Source organism: Mercenaria mercenaria, chromosome 12 (assembly GCF_021730395.1).
Source record: "Mercenaria mercenaria strain notata chromosome 12, MADL_Memer_1, whole genome shotgun sequence".
Taxonomy (NCBI): domain Eukaryota; kingdom Metazoa; phylum Mollusca; class Bivalvia; order Venerida; family Veneridae; genus Mercenaria; species Mercenaria mercenaria.
In genome coordinates, this window is record NC_069372.1 from 48695555 (window position 1) to 48720298 (window position 24744).

The 24744-nt window shown below is 36.6% G+C and overlaps 1 protein-coding gene across 2 annotated transcripts in view; it reads right to left on the bottom strand.

Annotated features, from left to right (window-relative positions):
* Positions 1 to 24744, bottom strand: part of LOC128547373 (uncharacterized) — a 147802-nt gene that overhangs the window by 24952 nt on the left and 98106 nt on the right. For both annotated transcript variants that reach the window (XM_053519969.1, XM_053519970.1), the window contains exon 19: positions 8673 to 9107. In XM_053519969.1, the coding sequence (XP_053375944.1) occupies positions 8673 to 9107 (435 nt within the window). The remainder of the gene's footprint in view (positions 1 to 8672; positions 9108 to 24744) is intronic.

A 24744-nucleotide genomic window follows, 5' to 3' on the forward strand; every position in this document is an offset into this window, starting at 1 on the left:
TTGAAAATAGGATCTGATGATTTATTAAGTACGTGTAACACAATGATAGCTCGCAGGTCAGTTTTCAGTTAATTCATCATTGTGTGTATTTTATCTATTATTGATTTTGATAGATAATCCTGATAATTCTTACAAATGATACGAATTCTGTTTACATGCGTAGGTCATTGTTGGTATTTACTACTCAAGCAAATTTCGTAACATCGGAGTGTTTTATCCATTACGTTTTGGACTAAATGACTTTGTTTACTATTATTACCGATCAGATATTGCGAAATTCTCAAATAAAATTGATTTGGTCAGCCTTAATTACTTTATTTTTGTTTTCGATGGAATTTTCATTAATTGGCCAGAAATGTTAATTACTTTGTTTACCTGTTCAGCATATTGTTGTTGTTTACAATTTATACAAAATGAATCACCGTTGAATGTTTTATCTATTAGATTTGACCCTAATTATTTTGTTTGTTTCAGTAACAGTCATTTATTTACGAAAATACACATTGGTGATTGATTCCACATCTGTTGTTTACTATTATATGAGTACATAATGGACGTTTTGACTGACATGTTTTGAAATTGCTTTGAATATTTTGAAATACTTGTAAACATGTTATTGCGTTGTAGTTCGTAAAAACAGGTATAAATACTCAGAGAATTAAGAGAAGATAGGAGAATAGGGAGAGGAGGACTGAGTCAAGAAAAGAGAGGACTGAGTTAAGAATCAGGAAGTTAGAAATGTTTTACAAAAATGGGATCGGATAATTGGCAGTTCGGATCGGTTCAGATCAGCTCGGTTAAGTTCGATTTTTTGGGCTCGGGTTTAAGAGCAGGTTAAAAATAACTGTGGAAGTTTTAGAATTGACTATTATGTTATAGAACTTTTGGACTTAAGAATAAAAAATTAATTAAAAGTTTGACGCGGGAAAATACTATTTAAAAAGCTGATGTATTTATACCTGAATTGACTGTTAGTATAGTTGACGTCTGTATAACCTTGTAAATAAAACCGAGTGTGAAAAAACTGCTGACTTTCTCAATCTATGCAACCAGTGGTGGTGTTACATACGTTTCCTATATAACTCACATAATAACTAAATGACCCCAGGGCGGGGCCTCTTTTAACCTTAGGGGCATAATTTGAACAATACTGGTAGAGGACTATTAGACAATGCATCATACTAAATATCGAAAGCCTAGGTCGTATGGTTTCAGACAAGAAGATTTTTAAACCTTTTTCCTATATAAGTCTATATAAAACTTGGGACCCCCAGAGCACGGCCTCTTTTCACCCAAGGGGTATGATTTGAACAATTTTGGTTGAGGACCATAAGGCAATGCTACAAACCAAATATCAAAGGTCTAAGTGTTGTTGTTTCAGACAAGAAGATTTTTAAACTTTTTTTCCTATATACGTCTATGTAAAACTTGTGGCGTGGCCATATTTTACCCTAGCGGAATAGTTTGAACAATCTTGGTAGAGGACCACTAAATGATGCTACATACCAAATATCAAAGCCCTAGGACATAGGGTTTTGTACAAGAAGATTTTCAAAGTTTTCCCTATAAAAGTCTATATAAACCATGTGACACCAGGGGCGGGGCCATATTTGACCCTAGGGGGATAATTTGAACAACTTTGGTAGAGGACCACCAGATGATGCTACAAAACAGATATCAAAGCCCTACACCCTGTGATTTTGGACAAGCAGATTTTTAGAGTTTTTCCTTTCGGTTGCCATGGCAACCACAGTACTGCATGGAATTCAATTCTTTGAACAATTTTGAAAGGGATTGGTGTAATTCTGCCCAGTGGTTATCAAGAAGAAGATTTTTCTTAAACGACGCACTACTGACGACGGACATCAAGCGGTCACAATAGCTCACCTTGTCACTTCATGACAGGTGAGAGCTACAAAGTAGGTCAGTCTCATTCCACATGACCCAGATCCGAACTTGACCTAAAGATCATCAAGGTTAACATTCTGACCAAGTTTCATGAAGATACATTCATATGTGTGGCCTCTAGAGTGTTAACAAGAGCCATGTCAGACATGGCTAATCCCCCCACCGGGCAGCTGTATTTGCAAATGGAATGTTAATTTTGTGGTTGTTTAGTAATCATTGTAAGTCTTTTGTTTTTTAAAGTCCACAAAAAACTCCTTACTAGGTAGAGATACCTTATATATAATAAAATTAATAAAATACACCTAAAACTGGAGAGTAACATCTATGCTGTACCACAGAAAAGTGGTCTTGTTTTTTCCCTAGGGTCAATTATAAAAATGTTACAATATAAGTTATTTATAGTAACAACTAAGGGAAGTTAATCTTTAAAAAAAAAAAAAAAAAAAAAAAATGCAAGTCCACACAAAAATCTTTATCAGGAAGAGACTGGTCAAAATACACCTCAAAATTGGATTTAGCATGTTTGTTGTACTACAGAAAAGTGGTCTCGATTTTTCCCTACGACTTGTAATGAAAAAGTTACAATAAAAGCTATTTAAAGTAACAACAAAGGGAAGTAATTCTAAAGAAGGGAACTGCGCATGACACTTCGTCTCATGATGGTGTATAATTGTGCCAAGTTACATCAAAATCCCTCTATGCATGAAGAAGAAATGCTTCGGACAAAGTCATTCTTGTATCTGACCTTTGGCCTCTAAGTGTGACCTTGACCTTAGGCCTAGTGACCTGGATCTTGCGCATGACACTCCGTCTCGTGGTGGTGAACATTTGTGCCAAGTTATATCAAAATCCCTCAATGCATGAAGAAGAAATGCTCCGGACAAGGTTTTTATTCTTGTATCCTTTGACCTCTAAGTGTGACCTTGACCTTAGACCTAGGGACCTGGTTCCTGCGTCTGACACTCCGCCTCGTGGTGGTAAACATTTGTGCCAAGATATATCAAAATCCCTCCATGCATGAAGAAGATATGCTCCGGACAAATTTTTTTAAGAAAATATGATAAAGGGAAATAACTCAAAAAATAGGCAAGGTAGAGTTATTGTTCTTGCACACTGCACTTCCTCCCAATGTGTTCTATCAGTGTATGAAGTTTGAAGAAAATCCCTCCAGTACTTTTGGGGTTATGCTCCGGACAAAATGTTTCAAGAAAATATGATAAAGGGGAATAACTCAAAAAATAGGCAAGGTAGAGTTATTGTTCTTGCACACTGCACTTCCTCCCAATGTGTTCTATCAGTGTATGAAGTTTGAAGAAAATCCCTCCAGTACTTTTGGAGTTATGCTCCGGACAAAATTTTTGAAGAAAATAAGATAAAGGGGAATAACTCAAAAAATAGGCAAGGTAGAGTTATTGTTCTTGCACACTGCACTTCCTCCCAATGTGTTCTATCAGTGTATGAAGTTTGAAGAAAATCCCTCAAGTACTTTTGGAGTTATGGTCTGGACAAAGATCGTTGCGGACGCACGGACGGACGGACGCACGGACGGAGAGCATTTCTAATATCCCCTTCACCTTTGGTGGGGGGATAAACAAGCTTTCCCTTTGACTGGTGACCTAGTTTTTGACCACACCTGACCCAGATTTGAACTTGACCTAAAAATTATAAAAAATTAACATTCTGACAATGTTTCATTACGGTATGGTCATAAATGTGGCCTCTACAATGTTAACTAGCTTTTTCTTTGATTCGAGTTGGTGACATAGTTTTTGAACCCATCTGACCCAGATTTCAACTTGATCTACAGATCATCAAAAACAACATTCTGACCATGTTTCATTAAGATATGGTCATAAATGTGGCCTCTACAGTGTTAACTAGGTTTTCCTTTGATTTGTCTTGGTGACCTAGTTTTTTGTCCTACAGGACCCAGATTCAAACTGGACCTTGAGATTATCAAGATTAACATTCTTTTCAAGATTCATAAAGATACAGTCGTAAATGTGGCCTCTACAGTAATCTGGTGACCTAGTTTTTGACCCCAGATGACCCAATAACGAACTCCTCCAAGACTGTACTGACGGTAACATTCAGACTAAGTGTCATTAAGATTGGGCCAAAATTGTGACCTCTAGAGTGTTAACAAGCTTTTCCTTTGATTTGACCTGGTGACCTAGTTTTTGACCCCAGATGACACAATATCAAAGTTGTGCAAGATTTTATTAAGGATACATTCTGAACAAGTTTCATTAAGATTTTGCCAAAATTGTGACCTCTAGCGGATTAACAAGCTTTTCCTCTGATCTGACCTGGTGACCTAGTTTTTGACCCCAGATGACCCAATATCGAATTTGTAAAAGATTGTATTGACGGTAACATTCTGACCAAGTTTCATTAAGATTGGGCACAAATTGTGACCTCTAGAGTGTTAACAGTCAACCTGTTGACAACAGCATGGCTTGACAAATTCCTTATTAGAGATGGAAGCATTTTTCATAATGTACAAAAACTTCAAACCAAAGCCTTTCACCCTAGGTAGCATAAAAACCCCACTGTCACTAGACCTTGTTCTATATGAATGCACAGAATCTTTGGTCACAAAGTCTTGGCTCATACAGCCAGGAGATTGACCATTCTTAATTTTTAAGACATGACACAATATTATTTGTTCCACCCTTTTACTGAAAGGTAACCAAATCAATGAAATAAAATGTTCTTGGGCAATATGGGACCTATTTTCCAGACAGAGTATAAACCTGACTAATTTATTTTGGGTAACTTGTAGCTTGTTTTTCCAAAATTGAGGTAAGCTGTTAAACCAGAAAGAACATTGTCAAAATAACACTGTATCAAAGCTAAAACTCTTTTAGTATGAACAGTAAGAAATTTTTGTTCCCAATGCAGAAATTTTAACCTGGCATTTGCCTTGTTGATGACAGAATCAAGAACTTTGACAGACAAGATGATGACTATATGGTCATCCCTTCAGGGAGCATTATTTAAGTAGAGGGGGTGTTGTATACAACCATAATTTATTTATAGGATATTTTACCACTCATAACTAATGAACAACAAGAGGGCCTTAATGGCCCTCATTCACTCTCCTGACCTTGACTATGACCTTGTATATATATATATATGTTTCACACTGCTTCGAAGCCCGCCCGCTTAGCTCAGTAGGTAGAGCGTTGGTCTACGGATCGCGGGGTCGTGAGTTCGATCCTCTGGCTGGGCGTATGTTCTCCGTGACTATTTGATAAACGACATTGTGTCTGAAATCATTAGTCCTCCACCTCTGATTCATGTGGGGAAGTTGGCAGTTACTTGCGGAGAACAGGTTTGTACTGGTACAGAATCCAGGAACACTAGTTAGGTTATCTGCCCGCCGTTACATGACTGAAATACTGTTAAAAAACGGCGTTAAACCCAAAACAAACAAACAAACACTGCTTCGTGATTGATAAAATTTTTCTTTATGAATACAAGAGGGTCATGATGATCCTATATCGTTCACCTGCTAAACTTGGCATTGGAATAATAAAGACAAGAGGGCCAAGATGGCCCTAAGTCGCTCACCTGAGAAACACACCATAACAGTGTAAACATGTTAACCTGATGATTTCATAGAAACAAATATTCTGGCCAATTTTCATTAAAATTGGACCAAAAATGTGGTCTCTTGAGTTTGAACAAGTATTTTCTTAGACCCATATTTGAACTTGACCTAGATTCCATCAAGGCAATCATTCTGACCAAATTTCATGAAGATCAATCGAAAAATACAGTCTCTATCGCATATACAAATATTTTCTATAATTTGACCTAGTGACCTAGTTTCTGACCCCAGATGACCCATATTCAAACTCAAACTAGATTTCATCAAGGCAGTCATTCCAATAAATTTCATGAAGATAAATTGAAAAGTACAGCCTCTATCACATACACAGTGTTTTTCTTTGATTTGACCTAGTGACCTAGTTTTTGACCCCAGATGACCCATTTTCGAACTGGCCTAGTATTCATGAAAGTAATCATTCTTACAAAATTTCATGAAGATCTGATGAAAAATACAGCCTCTATTGCATACACAAAGTTTTCCTTCGATTTGACCTAGTGACCTATTTTTCTATCCCAGATGACGCATTTTCGAAATCGGCATAGATTTCATTAAGGTTATCATTCTGACAAAATTTCATGAAGATCAATTGAAACAAGAGCTGTCCGTAAGACAGCGCGCTCGACTTTTCTCAGTGCTTAACTCTGAATTAGAGCTTTGCCAGTAAAAAAAATTCCAAGTTAAAATGGGACATAATTCTGTCAAAATTAAAATCAGAGTTATGGGAATTGTGTCTTCTGGTGTAGACTTTGATAGAAAATAACTATTTTGATTTCAAGTCAAAAGCTTTAATAGTAACAGAGATATCTAACTTTATCAATTTTTTAAAAAAAAAATTCTAAGTTAAAAAGGGGCATAATTCTGTCAAAATACAAATCAGAGTTATGGGAATTGTGTCTCCTGGTGTAGACTTTGATAGTAAATAACTATTTTGAGTTTCAAGTCAAAAGCTTTAATAGTAACAAAGATATTTGACTTTATCAAAAATTTTAACAAAACATTCTAAGTTAAAAAGGGGCATAATTCTGTCAAAATTCAAACTAGAGTTATGGGGATTGTTTTTCCTGGTGAAGATTTTGATGGTAAGTTAGTATTTAGTATTTTAAGTTTCAAGTCAAACGCTTTGATAGTAAAAGAGATATTTGACTTTATCAAAAATTTTAACAAAAAATTTTAAGTTAAAAAGGGGAATAATTCTGTCAAAATTCAATCCGAGTTGTGGGGATTGTTTCTTCTGGTGTAGATTTTGATGGTAAATAAGTATTTTAAGTTTCAAGTCAATAACTTTGACAGTAACAGAGATATTTGACTTTATCAAAAACTTTTACCAAAATTTTTAAGTTAAAAAGGGGCATAATTCTGTCAAAATTCAAATCAGAGTTATGGGGTTTGTTTCTCCTGGTGTAGACTTTGATAGTAAATATCTATTTTAAGTTTCAAATCAATAGCTTTGACAGTAACAGAGATATTTGACTTTATTAAAATCTTTAACCAACGGCGACGCCGACGAGTGCAATAGCTCTACATTTTCTTCGAAAAGTCGAGCTAAAAAATGTTTTTCTTTGATCTGACCTAGTGATCTAGTTTTTGACCCCAGATGACCCATTTTCGAACTCGGTCTAGATTTCATCAAGGTAATTATTCTGACAAAATTTTCATAAAGATCAATTGAAAAATACAGCCTCTATCGCATACACAAGGTTTTTCTTTGATTTGACCTTGTGACCTAGACCCCAGATGACCCATTTTCGAACTCGGCCTAGATTTCATCAAGCTAATCATTCTGACAAAATTTCATGAAGATCAGTTGAAAAAAAAACAGCCTCTTTCGCATACACAAGCTAAATGTTGACAGACAGACGCCGGACATCGAGCGATCACAAAGACTCTAATAAACATTCTGACCAAGTTTCATTAAGATAGGATGATCATAAAAGTGGCCTCTACAATGTTAACAAGTTTTTTTTCCTTGTTTTCAGTGGGTGACCTAGCTTTTGATCCCATGTTACCCAGTTTTGAATTTTGCCCAGGAAATATCCAGATAAACATTATTCTTAGGCTTCATGAAGATAGTCAAAAATATCGTCTCTACAGTATTAACAAGCTTTTGTTTTTCTTTCATTTAAGCGGGTGACCTAGTTTTTGACCTCACATGACCCAGTTTTTAACTTGCCATAGCAATAATCAAGATGATCACTTTGTGCCGAGGTGAGCTAAAGACTGAACGCAGACTTTTCAGAAGTAAATTAAAGTTTTTACTGCTTATTATTTATACCCTCACAGCACCTTATATCAGTCAACTGGATACAATTTGAAAAAAAAAAATCTTAAAAGAAAGGTCCTTACTAAGATGCTACAGAACAGCTTTAATTTTGTGAATATCCATCAAATGTTTCATAGTGAGAAGTTGGTGAGTTTTTTCCCCTCTATTTCTGGCTCACACAGTCATTAAAAACATTCAAGCGGATCAATCTTAATGTCCGAGAGGGGACCTAGCTAAGATCCCAAGATAAAAGTCAAGTGATGATGTAGGAATAGGAAAATATCTTTTCAAGTTTTTTCTATTATCGACTCTTGCAGCGCCTAAAATCAGTTAAGATGAACCAACTGAATACATCTGAGAAAATATTTTACTAGGATGCCTTCAGACCCAGATTGGTGATAATCCATCAAGATGGTCATGAGTAGAATACATTTAAAAGTTTCTATTTTTGGCTCTAGGTGCTCCTCAAATCAGTCAAGCAATTTTGGATGATTCCACTTGTAGTGGATGCTACTGATCAAATTTGGTGATGATTAATTATCAATTGGTTTATGATATTGATTTAAGTCGCTGAAACTATATCCCTTTGCCTTCGGCGGATAAAATTCTGAGAGACACCGTTACAGAAATTTCAAACTAAGTTTGGTGATGATCCATCAAGTGGTTCATGAGAAGAATTCGTTAAAAGGTATTTCTATTTTGATTAGTGGCGACCCTAAACATTTAAATAAACTTGAACAAAAGAGACGATGGTCATTATGCCTCAGCATTAGTGTTACTTTTACACGGGGTTCGTCAGGAAAATGACATTTCTTAAACCCAGCTTATATTTAAAACAACCATGTAGAGGAAGTTAGCTTCTAGTTTAAAGTCGTATTTACCTACCAGATGAAAAAGTGTACAGGCTTAGATGTATTTCCTCTGCAGCAAATGCCTTACAGATTCTAGACATTGGAGCAGCAAAACTTTCTCCCAAACATGCACCGTCCTGTTTGCTGTTATCTGTGACTATCATTCCTACTGCATGTAAATCATTTTGTTCATCAATCCAGAAAATGCATGATCCAGAGTCACCGCTTTTTGAAAAAAAGCCTGTGTCGCTTATTACATGAATTTGATTTCTCTGAATATATATGTAATCTTTTACTTCAGGATCTCTAGTTATTGCACCATCTGTCAGCATCTCTCCATATGTTATCGTATCAGCTACACCACCACCTGGCATTTTCATAACAGGTGTTCCAAATATTTGTGTACACTTATCTGCATCCCATAACTGTCCACCTAAAAACGACAGTTCTTGCCTTCTTTTCAATGGACCTAAAACAAAATGACGATTTCTAACACAGAAATTAGCAACTCATTTTATATAAGCAAAAGAAAATCTAGTCTAAGAGTGTTTGTAAAAGCATATATCGCCATTAGCATATCCAAATTTAAATTAAAGGTAAACATTTGTTGTTTCTTCTATGTTGTAAACATTCTTATATTACTGGACACATTGTTTTTGGTGAATGTTTTATAAAAGCAATTTTCAGTTGCTGTGCATTTAAATGTGTTAAATTCATGATAACGCTGAAGTTGCATATGTATTTGGAATTGATGCTTGAAAACAAAGAAATCAGACTAATAACATGATGGTCCTGAATCGCTCACCAGTCTCCACATGACCCAATTTTCATGAAGATCCATTGAAAAATATGGCTTCTAGAGAGGTCACAAGGTTTTTCTATTATTTGACCTAATTACCTAGTTTTTGAAGGCATATGACCCAGTTTTGAACTTGACCTAGATATTATCAAGGTGAACATTCTCACCAATTTTCATGAAGATCTCATGAAGAGTATGGCCTCTAGAGAGGTCAAAAGGTTTTTCTATTTTTATACCTACTGACCTAGTTTTGACCACACATGACCCAGTTTCAAACTTTATCTAGATATCATCAAGGTGAACATTCAGACAAATTTTCATGAAGATCCATCGAAAAATATGGCCTCTAGAGTGGTCAAAAGGTTTTTCTATTTTTATACCTACTGACCTAGTTTTGACCACACATGACCCAGTTTCAAACTTTATCTAGATATCATCAAGGTGAACATTCAGACAAATTTTCATGAAGATCCATCGAAAAATATGGCCTCTAGAGTGGTCAAAAGGTTTTTCTATTTTAAGATCTACTGACCTAGTTTTTGACCGCAGTTGACTCAGTTTCGAACTTGACCTAAATATCATCAAGATAAATATTCACACCAACTTTCATACAGATCCCATGAAAAATATGGCCTCTAGAGAGGTCACAAAGTTTTTTATTATTTGACCTACTGACCTAGTTTTTGATGGCACGTGACCCAATTTCAAACTTGACCTAGATATCATCAAGGTGAACATTCTGACCAATTTTCATGAAGATCCATTGAAAAGTATGGCCTCTAGAGAGGTCACAAGGTTTTTCTACTTTCAGACCTACTGACCTAGTTTTTGACCGCAGTTGACCCAGTTTTGAACCTGACCTAGATATCATCAAGATAAACATTCAGATCAACTTTCATACAGATCCCATGAAAAATATGGCTTCTAGAGAGGTCATAATGTTTTTCTATTATTTGACCTACTGACCTAGTTTTTGACCGCACGTAATCCAGTTTCAAACTTGACCTAGATGTCATCAAGGTGAACATTCTGACTAATTTTCATGAAGATCCATTGAAAAGTATGGCCTCTAGAGAGGTCACAAGGTTTTTCTACTTTTAGACCTACTGACCTAGTTTTTGACCGCAGTTGACCCAGTTTCAAACTTGACCTAGATATCATCAGGATGAACATTCAGACCAACCTTCATACAGATCCCATGAAAAATATGGCCTTTAGAGAGGTCACAAGGTTTTTCTATTATTTGACCTACTGACCTAGTTTTTAATGGCACGTAACAAAGTTTCAAACTTGACCTAGATATTATCAAGGTGAACATTTTGACCAATTTTCATGAAGATCCATTGAAAAGTACAGCCTCTAGAGAGGTCAAAAGGTTTTTCTATTTTTAGACCTACTGACCTAGTTTTTGATTGCAGTTGACCCAGTTTCGAACTTGACTTAGATATCATTAAGATGAACATTCAAACCAACTTTCATACAGACCCCTGAAAAATATGGCCTCTAGAGTGGTCACAAGGTTTTTCTATTATTTGACCTACTGACCTAGTTTTAGATGGCACGTGACCCAGTTTCAAACCTGACCTAGATATCATCAAGGTAAACATTCTGACCAATTTTCATGAAGATCCATTGAAAAGTATGGCCTCTAGAGAGGTCACAAGGTTTTTCTATTTTTAGACCTACTGACCTAGTTTTCGACCGCACATGACCCAGTTTCGAATTTGACCTAGATATGATCAAGATAAACATTCTGACCAACTTCCATAAAGATCCCATGAAAAATGTGACCTCTACAGTGGTCACAAGCAAAAGGTTATGGACGGACGCACGCACGGACGGACGACGGACGCCACGCGATCACAAAAGCTCACCTTGTCACTTTGTGACAGGTGAGCTAAAAACATAGTTCTTTTCTTCGTCTTCTAAGCAGTGATCTCCCTTACCTATTTCTGAAGTTTAAGGGATACAACTCCTGCCTGCAGTTTGACTTTTCTTCCAGTCAAATTAAGAAAAGTCATATTTGTAAACTTATTATTTCGTAGCGGTAACAGGAAGATTTTGATCTACTGGGTAATAAGCTAAAATTTCCTGCACATTTACACACTCATTAATTGATCTATTTCAGCTGTATTTTACTTGAAAAAGGTGCATAATTCCACTTTAAGCAACTAAATAATAAATTCTATGAGCTTTATCTTGTCAAAATAAAATTTAGTTAATCAAATATGAATATATAGCTTTTTTAGTCAAGATAAAATGGTTATGAAGCTGACAGTCAAACAAATGAAAATTTACATAGACGGCCCCTTTAACATTTGAACAAGTGAGGGATTCAGAGCTTTTTTACTGTGCTTAGTTAATCAATTTTAACATACCCCAGACAGTTCAAAGACGATGCTCAATTGTGTTATTACCTTCACATAAAGTTATTTTTCATTTAGTTTTTATACACCCTAATTGTTCATTAGTGTTTTTCTGCCTATGTATCATACAAACAAGTTGAGCTTTTTATGAGATGGCATTCTCTTTTCAATGTTTTTGACACTTACCACTTATAATATTTGTTGCAATCTGTCGTGAATAAACATTTCTAACAACCTGAAACAAGAGGACCATGATGGTCCTGAATCGCTCACCTGTTCCCACATGACCCAGTTTTGAGTATGACGTCGTTTTTTCTATTATTTGACAAAGTGACCTAGTTTTTGAGCTCATGTGACCCAGTTTTGAACTTGACCTAAATATCATCAAGATAAAAAGTCTGACCAATTTTCAAGATCCATTGAAAAATAGAGAGGTCACAAGGTTTTTCTATGATTTGACCTATTGACCTAGTTTTCGAAGGTACGTGACCCTGTTTTGAACTTGACCTAGATATCATCAAGGTGAACATTCTCACTAATTTTCATGAAGATCTCATGAAAAATATGGCCTCTAGAGAGGTCACAAGGTTTTTCTATTTTTATATCTACTGGCCTAGTTTTTGACCGCACGTGACCCAGTTTCGAAACTGACACAGATATCATCAAGGTGAACATTCAGACCAATTTTCATGAAGATCCATTGAAAAATATGGCCTCTAGAGAGGTCAAAAGATTTTTCTAATTTTAGACCTACTGACCTAGTTCTTAACCGCAGTTGACCCAGTTTCAAACTTGACCTAGATATCATCAAGATGAACATTCAGACCAACCTTCATACAGATCCCATGAAAAGTATGGCCTCTAGAGAGGTCAAAAGGTTTTTTTTATTATTTGACCTACTGACCTAGTTTTTGAAGGCACGTGACACAGTTTCAAACTTGACCTAGATATCATCAAGGTGAACATTCTGACCAATTTTCATGAAGATCCATTCAAGGGTATATCCATATATGTCAAATTTAGCATTTTAGTGGAAGCAGAAAATGCTGAAAATGTATAAAAAAAATTACTACAATAACAAGCAAAGTCGATGAACTGGTATCCACTAATGGATTTAGGGTGAGGAATGGCAAAGAAATATATCCAGCAAACAAGAGGGCCATGATGGCCCTATATCGCTCACCTGTTATCATTGCACTTGAGGACAAGAAGGTCCTCAGAAAAAATATCTAAGTCCAAAGGACAGGAACAACAAAGGAAAGAAATTTAACCAAAAAGAAAAACAAAAATTCTTACAAGGTACAGATATGTCAAAATACACCTAAAAATTGGAGGTACCATCCATGTTGTATCACAGAAAAGTGGTCTCGGTTTTTCCCTACGGCCAATAATAAAAAAGTTACTAAAAATAGGCGATTTATAGTAACGTAAAAGGGAAGTAATTCAAAAGAAAATTATTGTAAGTTAACAAAAGAAGGATCTGCCAAATAAATCTGTTAACATAAATGAAATTTCAGATCAGTATCTTCATTAGTTATGGAGATATACCCATTTTAATTTCAAAAATAAAGGGAGGTAATTTGACATAAAATCAGTCCATAGTTATCTACCCTGATTGGCTCGGTCCAACTAATGACAATAATGAAATTTCAAATAAGTCCTGTAAGTACTTACTGATATAAATCCATTTTGACTACAATCAGGGGAGGTAATCAGATATAAAATAATTCTGGAAACTACGATTGGATCTGATTTGTCACGGAATCCAAGATTTATTGTTGTTGAAGATATTTTGGAAGTTTGTATCAAATAAAACCATAAATAAAGTCTCTATATGGCTGCAAAAGCCAAAATAGCCAATTTTGGACATTTAAGGGGCCATAACTCTGGAACCCATGATGGAATCTGTCCAGTTTAAGAAAGGAACCAAGATCTTGTGGTGAAACAAGTTGTGTGTAAGTTTGGTTAAAATCAAATCATAAATAAAGTTGCTATTATGCAGACAATGTCAAAATAGCTAATTTTGGCCCTTTCAGGGGCCATAACTCTGGAACCCATTAGGGGATCTGGCCGGTTCAACAAAGGAACTGAGATCTTATGGCAACACAAGTTTTGTGCAAGTTTGATTAAATTCAAATCATAAATGAAGCTGCTATTGTGCAGACAAGGTCAAAATAGCTAATTCTGGTCCTTTCAGGGGCCATAACTCTGGAACCCATAATGTAATCTGGCTAGTTCAAGAAAGGAACCGAGATCTTATGGTGATACAAGTTGTGTGCCAGTTTGGTAAAAATCAAATAAAGCTGCTATTGTGCAGACAAGGTCAAAATAGCTGATTTGGCCCTTTCAGGGACCATAACTCTGGAACCCATAATGGGATCTGGCCAGTTCAAGAAAGGAACCGAGATCTTATGGTGATACAAGTTGTGTGTAAGTTTGGTTAAAATAAAATCATAAATGAAACCACTATCGTGCAGACAAGAAACTGTTGACGGACGCACGGACGTACACACGACGGACGACGGACGAAGGGTGATCACAAAAGCTCACCTTGTCACTATGTGACAGGTGAGCTAAAAATTAAGGATGTTACTAAGAAGCAAATAATTTCATTAGACAGGATCAATTTAACAGAAAACAAATGTTTAAGTGTACATGATAAATGTATGTTACGCTGATCCTAACTAATAAAGGGGGGTCGCAGTTAGGTGTCTGCGCAAAATGTTTTTTGATTTTCTTTATATTTTATGACAATAGCAAATAACTCCATATAGGAAATTCTATAAACATATTCCATTCTAAAGGGGGGGGGGGGTCGCAGTTAGGTGTCTGCGCAAAATGTTTTTTGATTTTCTCTTTTTCTCTATACTTCAGGCGACGGACGGACGCTCACATGCACGGACAAGACCAAATTTATATGCCCCTACCACTCATAGAAGCATAATTAAGATAGTAGTAGACAGTCTGAGGCCATTTCTTAAACTGCAAAATTATTATTCCTATAGTTGTGTTGCTTCGAATGTTTAGCTTCGCATGTTTATTTACCCCACCCACTTTTCCCTAGTTTGAGAGTGTACCACTCTTCCAATATTAATCAGAGTGTACTGATATATTGTCATTTTAATGTTTATTTAGCTTATAATATCTGCTGAAAATAACACCTAAATATCTCAACTAATAAAAAAAGGTTTTAGATTTTTGGTGAAGTTCGTCCATTGAAAATCAGCAAATTTGATTAGGCCACTTTGTGGCTCTGTGTTGAAAAAAGTATTCAAAACAATTTAAAACGCAACATGTTGTGTAAATGTCCATTGCATAGTTATTTTATCACGAAAGTTCCAGGTAAAAAGTTTGAACCATTTTTAAAAACGCGGCGGAGATTGTGTTCCTGGCTGGTTACATGTCAAATTACCCCACCCACTTTCAATGTGAATTTCTATAGAAGTAAGTCAAAACTGATAACAATAACACTTGTGAATGAAACTTAATACATGTAGGTGTATTGTCATAAAATATAGAGAAAATCAAAAAATAATTTTGCGCAGACACCTTACTGCGACCCCCCCCCCCCACCTTTAGAATGGAATATGTTTATAGAATTTCCTATATGGAGTTATTTGCTATGTGAGCTTGAAGTATAACTCAAACGAAATATTGTATTCGAGTAGCTTGGCACCAAGTGTCGCTGTTTAACATGTACATTTAGAAGAACAGATGAAATTAAGCAAGAGAGCACAATCAAGTAAGAACTCTGGAATGTGGGTAGCGCGGATGTGGGGGTGGGTACAACTTCATTCATGGAAGGTTTGAAAACAAAACAAACAAGGGTGCCAGAATGTCACAATATACGCCCGTCACAGCAAATTTCTTTACACTAGCACCTGTATTTGCAAATGGAATTTTAATTTTCTAGTTGTTTACAATGTTTTTTTTTTAGAAATTATTGTAATTCTTTTATTTTTCGAAGTCCACAAAAAAATCCTTACCAGGTAGAGATACCTTAAAATACACCCAAAATTTGAAAGTAACATCAATGTTGTACCACAGAGAAGTGGTCTTGGTTTTTCCCTACGGTCAATTATAAAAAAAGTTATAATGTAAGTTTTATAGTAACAACTAAGGGAAGTTAATTTTTAAAGAGAAAAAAAAAATTACAAGTCCACACAAAAATCCTTACCAGGTAGAGATAGCTCAAAATACACCTAAGAATTGGATGTAACATGCATGTTGTACTACAGAAAAGTGGTCTCGATTTTTCCCTACGACTTGTAATGAAAAAGTTACAATATAAACTATTTATAGTAACAGCAAAGGGAAGTAATTCAAAAGAAGGGACCAGTGCATGACACTCCGTCTCATGATGGTGTACAACTGTGCCAAGTTACATCAAAATCCCTCCGTGCATGAAGTAGAAATGCTCCGGACAAAGTCATTCTTGTATCTGACCTTTGGCCTCTAAGTGTGACCTTGACCTTAGACCTAGGGATCTGGTTCTTGCGCACGACACTCTGTCTCATGCTTGTGAACATTTGTGCCAAGTTGTATTAAAATCCCTCAATGCATGAAGAAGAAATGCTCCGGACAAAGTTTTCATTCTTGTATCCTTGACCTCTATGTCAGAATAATTTGTATATTTAATATATTGATAACGTAACACATAAGCACAGATAGTGCTTGACTCCCTTTTCATGATATCATTGCTATAATTATTGTTGAATTGTTGTTAATAATAGAATTTGGGTCATTTATGGTTGATTTGGGTTCATTATGTGGATAGCTGGGTCCCAGCTTCGCACATTATATCATATACAAAGGTTAAAGGAAACCAGATATTTGATAGAACAAGTACTCGTTGTAGAACGTTATGTTTAAATTTGGACCAATCAGAAACAAGTTCTAAAAATAGCACGTCTGCTGGGGTATAAATAGGTAGATGGATGACAGAGAGCTCATTCGGTATCCAGAGGTTGAAGAAGACACATCGAGGATTCAACTAATAATTTATCCCAGATCCTTGATAAGGAGACTATTGCAGTTACCCTGTCAGGGCGGATAAATTATTAAAAAGAAGACTTTGGAAGTTCTTAGACTAAAGAAGAGTAGCAGAATTTCGATACGATTTCGAGCTAAAGGGCCAGCGCATAGGAGTTTAACCTTAAAGGTAATTGAATGCTATAGACGATAGCATATATAGGCTGAGCATCGGAAAGCTGAGACAGAGACCCAGAGTTTGGTAATCTACTGAGATAGTAGGAGAGTTCCAGCTTATAGAAGGTTCAGCATTATTGGCGAAGTACAGCCAAGGCATCGGGGATATACCTATATGGTAGTTGAATGCTATATATGATAGCATATAGGCGCTGAGCATCCAGGAGTCAGGGTAATCTTATAGAGTTTGAGAGGACAGAGGCCGAGCATATATGCGATAGGACTCGTATGTTGTTGACTCAAAGACATTAGAGAGTTTGAGATTTCAAACTTCGCCTTCCCCTTCAACGTCTCCCATATATATTTTGGGTAAAACGTCACCGATATGCGTGTATTTTATTTATATCACACGTTGCTACTAAAGTTTTCCATGTAATATCACGTTAGCCTAAAACTTCTCTTTATTACTATGCGAAATAAAAAACTTAGTTTCAGGATTTCTGCTTATTAAGTTATTTGATTATCCATATATATAATTAGACTAAATTTGATGAGAAACACTATCAATAGGTATAAGAATAATGAAGTTTTGTATGGCTAATGATTTTAACTAAATACATTGAATTGAACCTGGAAGTATGAAGTTATCAACTGATTTTGAGAAACTTTGAGATTTTGTTCAAACGTTAACTTCTACGGCATATTTGTGTCCCCAGGCGGTATCGATTTTACCAGATGGGTCTTTTTGTCGTATGAAGTAAAGTTTTGAACGTCCGAAGATGTGATATCACGAAAGTCGAAACTTCATTCTTTTTACATCTACTCTGCCCACATACTCGGCATCAAAGACTGAAATCTGGATGGAGGCACAGGGCATGACAGTCATTTTACTTGAAAAATAAATAATTACGCGGGATTATCATTTGGTGAAACATTTTATTTTCACATCCAAATAAAATCAATCTGTTTTTGTCGGACGCTTAATACGACAACTCCGTTTTAATTATAAAATAAATTAACATAAAATGGTACTAGTAAGACGGAAAATTCTTCCGAAGTATCAGACAATTTCAGATCTATGATATCATGATGAGAGACGTTTCCTGTTACACGTATGGGATAACTCCATTCTTTAAATGCACGGAACCAGAGCCTGGCAGAGGGACATTGTGGGTTAATTCCCCCTTTGATTCTTACATTTTACAAAGAAAGTTGGTTTAGAAACTCGGTGTGACCCTACCCTACCCCTCCCCCCCCCCCCCCCCCCCCCCCGAAATGGGTGACCCCCTCCCCCCTCTTTAATGTTGGTGTCCCTCTTACCAAAATTCCTGGATCCGCAGATGCTTTACTTATAAAATAGTATATTAAAATCATATTGTGCTGTCTGAGAATTTGGCCTTATACAGAGTCATACATAGTGTCATTATCACGTTGATATGATCATTATAGGTTATTAACTTTGTATGTGGATATATGCACGAGTTCTGCAGTGGTAATATTGCGCGACTTTAGGAGCGCAATATTGTCCGCGAAAGAACGAGTGCATATATCCACATACAAAGTTGATAACCTTTTTATTACATATCCACTATCAAATGATTAATTTATATCTAAATTATCGTTCTGTCACGAAAGACAGAAAAAATACGGAAAAAAAATCTCCGAAAACGCAATAAACAAATCAACTGACGCGCATTAATATTTTCCGCGAAAATGACGTCAATTTGTTGTCGCAACGTGCGCGTGGACGCCATGGATGTCACGCGATTCTTTCCATTACAGCGTTAAGAAAATATTCCACGTCCTATATTAGTCCAACTCATGACGTAATTATAACTTTCATTCCATTTCAGTCTGATAAATTACTACGTGCCAGTATGTAATAGGTCAGATTAATCAAAGTGTAAAAGTAAACAAAATGTTGCATAAATTACAAATTAAACCAACACACAATAGCAACAAAAATCTAAAGGAACGAGATCCGCAATGGACAGATCGTCAGGGGAGGTAACTAGAGTCACGGATTGGGACTAGTCCGATATGTAAGCGTTCAACGTCATGATATGGAAAAATATTGCACGATCGCGGTCCATTGAAACGCAATGGAAAATAATTTTATGTATGTAATAATCATTTTTATTTCCTCTCATGTATGACTTACAATCGTGCATTGTATACTGACTATACTGACATAATTTTATATAAAACCTATATGTTTGGAGCAACACTAACGAGTTTTTACATTGTTCACATTGTTTTATCGTTTTGTTTTTTTTTCTTTTTGTTTTTTTTTTTGGTAATCGCTCTAATATCCATGCGGTGATTATATTAATTGAAATGGTTTTTTTTTATTTAATTTTCATTTTTTTTTTCATTTTTAAAACCTCTTGTAAAATTCCTGCCCCTTCGGACAATTGGTATCAAAATGCACAAAAAAACGATCATAATTACGGATAAATTGAATGGACGGATTAAAAGAAGTAAGGTTCATTCTAATGTTTGAAATCTCAAGGAATTTTAATCGAACTTCAACTTCATACGTTAACTTCGCAAGAGACGTAAAAGGGGAAGGCGAAGGTTGAAATCTCAAACTCTCTATTGTCTGACGGGAACTTCAACAAAAAGACCAGTCAATTATAGAGTCTCCAGCCTATAGGAGTTTAAGCTAATCATTTTTAATTGAAGATTGATAGTTTGAAACATTTAGTGATTTGCCTGATCCCTGAAATTGTCTAGCCCATAATAGAAATCATTTACGAATCATTGGTACACGAATCATTTAGGCAAGGTAGCCAGAGGAAAATTCTATATCTGAGATATTTGGTCTCACCAACTTTACGTTTTAACAAAGGACATTCTACATCGTTTGTCAGCAAGTCTAAGACATAGTCACCTTAGCGATTGGACCCAAACCATTGTTCAAGATACTAAAGGCGTAGGCACTTCCCTGTGTCATATAACCAGTATCCTGACAATTTGGGGGCTCGTCCGGGATCTATATCCAAGAAGGTACAGAGACTAGTGGTTTTAACGTTTTGTTGGTGTACCAGAAGGCGCTGTGACTGAAGGTAGTCTGAGTCACATATAGTTGAATTTTAGAGTTAGTTCCAGCCTAAAGCTTAAAGATGAACTACGATAAATGGGTTGAGATGGGTGAACGTATGGGTCTCTCAGGTTCAGAGCTCATTGAGTTTGTGGATAGGAAAGAGAAGGAGTATACTGAACGTGAGGAGCGTATGTTGAGACGGGAAGACGAGAGACAGAGACGAGATGAAGACAAGCGTAGATTTGAGGCTCAAGAAGCAGAGAAGAAACGGATGTTTGAGCTTGAGCAAGCTGAGAAAAAAAGGTTATTTGAGCTGGAGCGTTTAGAAAAGGAAAGAGCTTTAAAAGAAGAAGAAAGGACTTTAAAGGAGCAAGACTTAGCTTTGAAGGAACATGAGCTGCAAGTCCTTAAAATAAAAGCTGAAGCCGGAGCTTTAGGAGCTGATAAAGGTGCTGAGCCCTTGAGCAGTAAAATATTGCGGCCAAGGCTACCAAAGTTTGAGGAAAGTAAGGATGATATGGATGCATACCTCGAGCGATTTGAGCGGTTTGCAAAAACCCAAGGATGGAAAGAAGAGACATGGGCTGTGAGCCTCAGCTCATTATTAACAGGAAAAGGCCTGGACGTATATACAAGCATGCCTCCAGACCAAGCAAGTGACTATACTGCATTGAAGAAAGCAGTTCTGAAGCGTTATCAGTTAACAGAAGAAGGTTTTAGATTGAAGTTCAGGGAATGCAAGCCAGAGCGTGGTGAAACTGTTTTTCAGTTTATGGCAAGGCTGGACAGGTATTTCAGTCGATGGACAGAAATGGCAGAAGTTGACAATACGTTTGAAATGCTGAAAGACCTTATGATCAGAGAACTGTTCATCCAAACTTGTTCCAAATCCTTGCTTTATTCTTAAAGGAAAGAGTTGCAAAGTCGAGAGCTGAGATTACACAGTTGGCAGAACAATATATTGAAGCTCATGGTGGCTCTATCACATCTAACCGGTTGAACAGAAGTAATTTGTCATGCAGCAAAGAGCCACAGCCTTCGGCCGAGGTTCAGCCAGTGTCTCAGCCTACACAAAGAGAAAAGCCAGCTTTTAAAAAGCCCATATGTTTCATATGTAACAAGGAAGGTCATATAGCTAGAGACTGCAGAGACCTATCCAAGAGAAAAATAAGCGGTGCTGCTTTAGCTAGTAGGGGATCCTTTGAGGAAAGACAGAGAAATAGGCATGGAACGCAAGATTCTACACCTAAAGAGTGGAGAAAGGAAGGCCAAGCCAAAAAAGACAAACAGTCGGATGACAGAAAAGTTGCAGCCTCAGTTATAGCAATATCATTAGATGACGAACGGTTAAAAGACTGCATAGAAGATGGACGACTTATGTTAGCACATGGAAAATCGATTTCGGTCATAGCAAGCACCTGTACCATTGATTCAACAAACGGTGAAAGGAACTTGATATTGAAGAAAGGATATATAGACGATAAAGAAGTCCAGGTTTTGAGAGACACAGGCTGTGAGTTGGCGGCTGTCAGAAAAGATCACGTATCAGAGAATCAAATGTTGGATAAGACGTATCTTATGGTTGCGATTGATGGACGTTCAAGGACAGTTCCCGCAGCAAAGATACAAGTTGATACACCATATTTTACTGGGGAAATTGAGGCAATTGTTGTGTCAAATATGATATGCGATTTGATAATCGGTAATATAAAGGGAGTTTCAGATAAGCCAGACATAAACTGGAAAACCCGAGATGAAAGACAGTCTTCATCCGGCAAAGATATTGCTGCAACTGGGATGACGGAAACCCAGCATGCAATAAATGTAGATATTACAGAACCCTCTGAGGTTTGCGAAGTCAAAGAGCAAACGTTTAATGTTGAGCAAATGAAAATTGCTCAGAAAGATGATGAGACATTAAAGAAACTTTGGACTTATGCTAAGGATAAGGCGAAACTGAAAACAAAAAGAGGTTTCAGGTTTCATTATGAAGTGAGGAAAAACGTTTTATATAGAATTTTCGAGAAGAAAAAGGGCAGAGTTGTTAAACAGATAGTAGTCCCAACACAGTTCAAGAGAAGTGTTATGACATTAGCTCATAAGTCAATAGCCAGGGGACACTTATCAGCTAAAGAAACACTTGATAAAATACGAACGAGTTTTCATTGGCCAGGCATAACAAATAAAGTTACAAGGTTTTGCCGGTCATGTGATGTATGCCAGAATGTAAAGACTGACCTGGCATCAAAGAGCAGTTACGGTAGACATGGTTTGCAAGAATACAGGCATCATGACAGAACAGAAAGAAACTGGAGACAATCTGATGACAGACCAAAGTCTCACAATTTTGATGATCAAGGATTCAACCGATATCATGAGAGGTCATCTATTAAGTACGTGAACAGAGGATCGCGTTGGCATAACAGAAAGGGTATATTTGATAGAGATATTAACCTACGAGATGATAGGGGTTACAAAGACCATGGCCCAAATAAATCTAACCATAAGAAGTCATGGAGACAAAATGACATGAGAGATGATCTCGGTAAAGAGTTTATACGTAGGTCTGACGGGAGTTATCATGTAAAAGGAGGTTTTGGTGAAAACAATTATTATGTCAACAGAAAAGATGACAAGTACTCTCACAATCAGAGAAACAAATGAACATCATTCATGAAGAATGATGATAGGAAATTAAAAGGTCAGGAGATTAACGCTGTATGATATTCTTGAGATCATATACTATTTGTTGAGTCTTTTAGAGATGTTTGATCTTTGATACTGATTTTATCAGTATATTAGTGAATGTATGTTAATAACAGCAGTGATACCTGATTTGTAAAAATCGAGAAATAGTAAAAAGAAAAGGAGATTTTGTTTTGTACACAAATTATTCCTTAAGTGTTTGAAAAACTAAAAGTATTTTCTTGAGAAGGGGGCTATTGTCAGAATAATTTGTATATTTAATATATTGATAACGTAACACATAAGCACAGATAATGCTTGACTCCCTTTTCATGCTATCATTGCTATAATTATTGTTGAATTGTTGTTAATAATAGAATTTGGGTCATTTATGGTTGATTTGGGTTCATTATGTGGATAGCTGGGTCCCAGCTTCGCACATTATATCATATACAAAGGTTAAAGGGAACCAGATGTTTGATAGAACAAGTACTCGTTGTAGAACGTTATGTTTAAATTTGGACCAATCAGAAACAAGTTCTAAAAATAGCACGTCTGCTGGAGGTAGATGGATGACAGAGAGCTCATTCGGTATCCAGAGGTTGAAGAAGACACATCGAGGATTCAACTAATAATTTATCCCAGTACCTTGATAAGGAGACTATTGCAGTTACCCTGTCAGGGCGGATAAATTATTAAAAAGAAGACTTTGGAAGTTCTTAGACTAAAGAAGAGTAGCAGAATTTCGATACGATTTCGAGCTAAAGGGCCAGCGCATAGGAGTTTAACCTTAAAGGTAATTGAATGCTATAGACGATAGCATATATAGGCTGAGCATCGGAAAGCTGAGACAGAGACCCAGAGTTTGGTAATCTACTGAGATAGTAGGAGAGTTCCAGCTTATAGAAGGTTCAGCATTATTGGCGAAGTACAGCCAAGGCATCGGGGATATACCTATATGGTAGTTGAATGCTATATATGATAGCATATAGGCGCTGAGCATCCAGGAGTCAGGGCAATCTTATAGAGTTTGAGAGGACAGAGGCCGAGCATATATGCGATAGGACTCGTATGTTGTTGACTCAAAGACATTGTGTGACGGGAACTTCAACAAAAAGACCAGTCAATTATAGAGTCTCCAGCCTATAGGAGTTTCAGCTAATCATTTTTAATTGAAGATTGATAGTTTGAAACATTTACTGATTTGCCTGATCCCTGAAATTGTCTAGCCCATAATAGAAATCATTTACGAATCATTGGTACACGAATCATTTACGCAAGGTAGCCAGAGGAAAATTCTATATCTGAGATAGTTGGTCTCACCAACTTTACGTTTTAACAAAGGACATTCTACATCGTTTGTCAGCTAGTCTAAGACATAGTCACCTTAGCGATTGGACCCAAACCATTGTTCAAGATACTAAAGGCGTAGGCACTTCCCTGGGTCATATAACCAGTATCCTGACACTCTAAGTGTGACCTTGACCTTACCCCTAGGGGCCTGGTTCTTGCGCAAGACACTCCGTCTCATGATGGTGAACAATTGTGCCAAGCTACATCAAAGTCCTTTCATGCATGAAGAAGATATGCTCCGGACAAAGTTTTCATTCTTGTATCCTTTGACCTCTAAGTATGACCTTGACCTTGGACCTAGGGACCTGGTTCTTGCGCATGACACTCCCTCTCATTATGGTGAACAACTGTGCCAAGCTACATTAAAATCCTTTCATGCATGAAGAAGATATGCTCCGGACAAAGTCATTCTTGAATTTTTAATTCTTGTATCCTTTGGCCTCTTAGTGTGACCTCGACCTTAGACCTAAGGACCTGGTTTTTGCGCATGACACTCCGTCTCATGATGATGAACAATTGTGCCAACTTTCATCAAAATCCCTCCATGCATGAAGAAGATATGCTCCAGACAAAGTCATTCTTGAATTTGACCTTTGACCTCTAAGTGTGACCTTGACCTTAGACCTAGGGACCTGGTTCTTGCGCATGACACTCCGTCTCATGATGGTGAACAACTGTGCCAAGTTTCATCAAAATCCCTCCATGCATG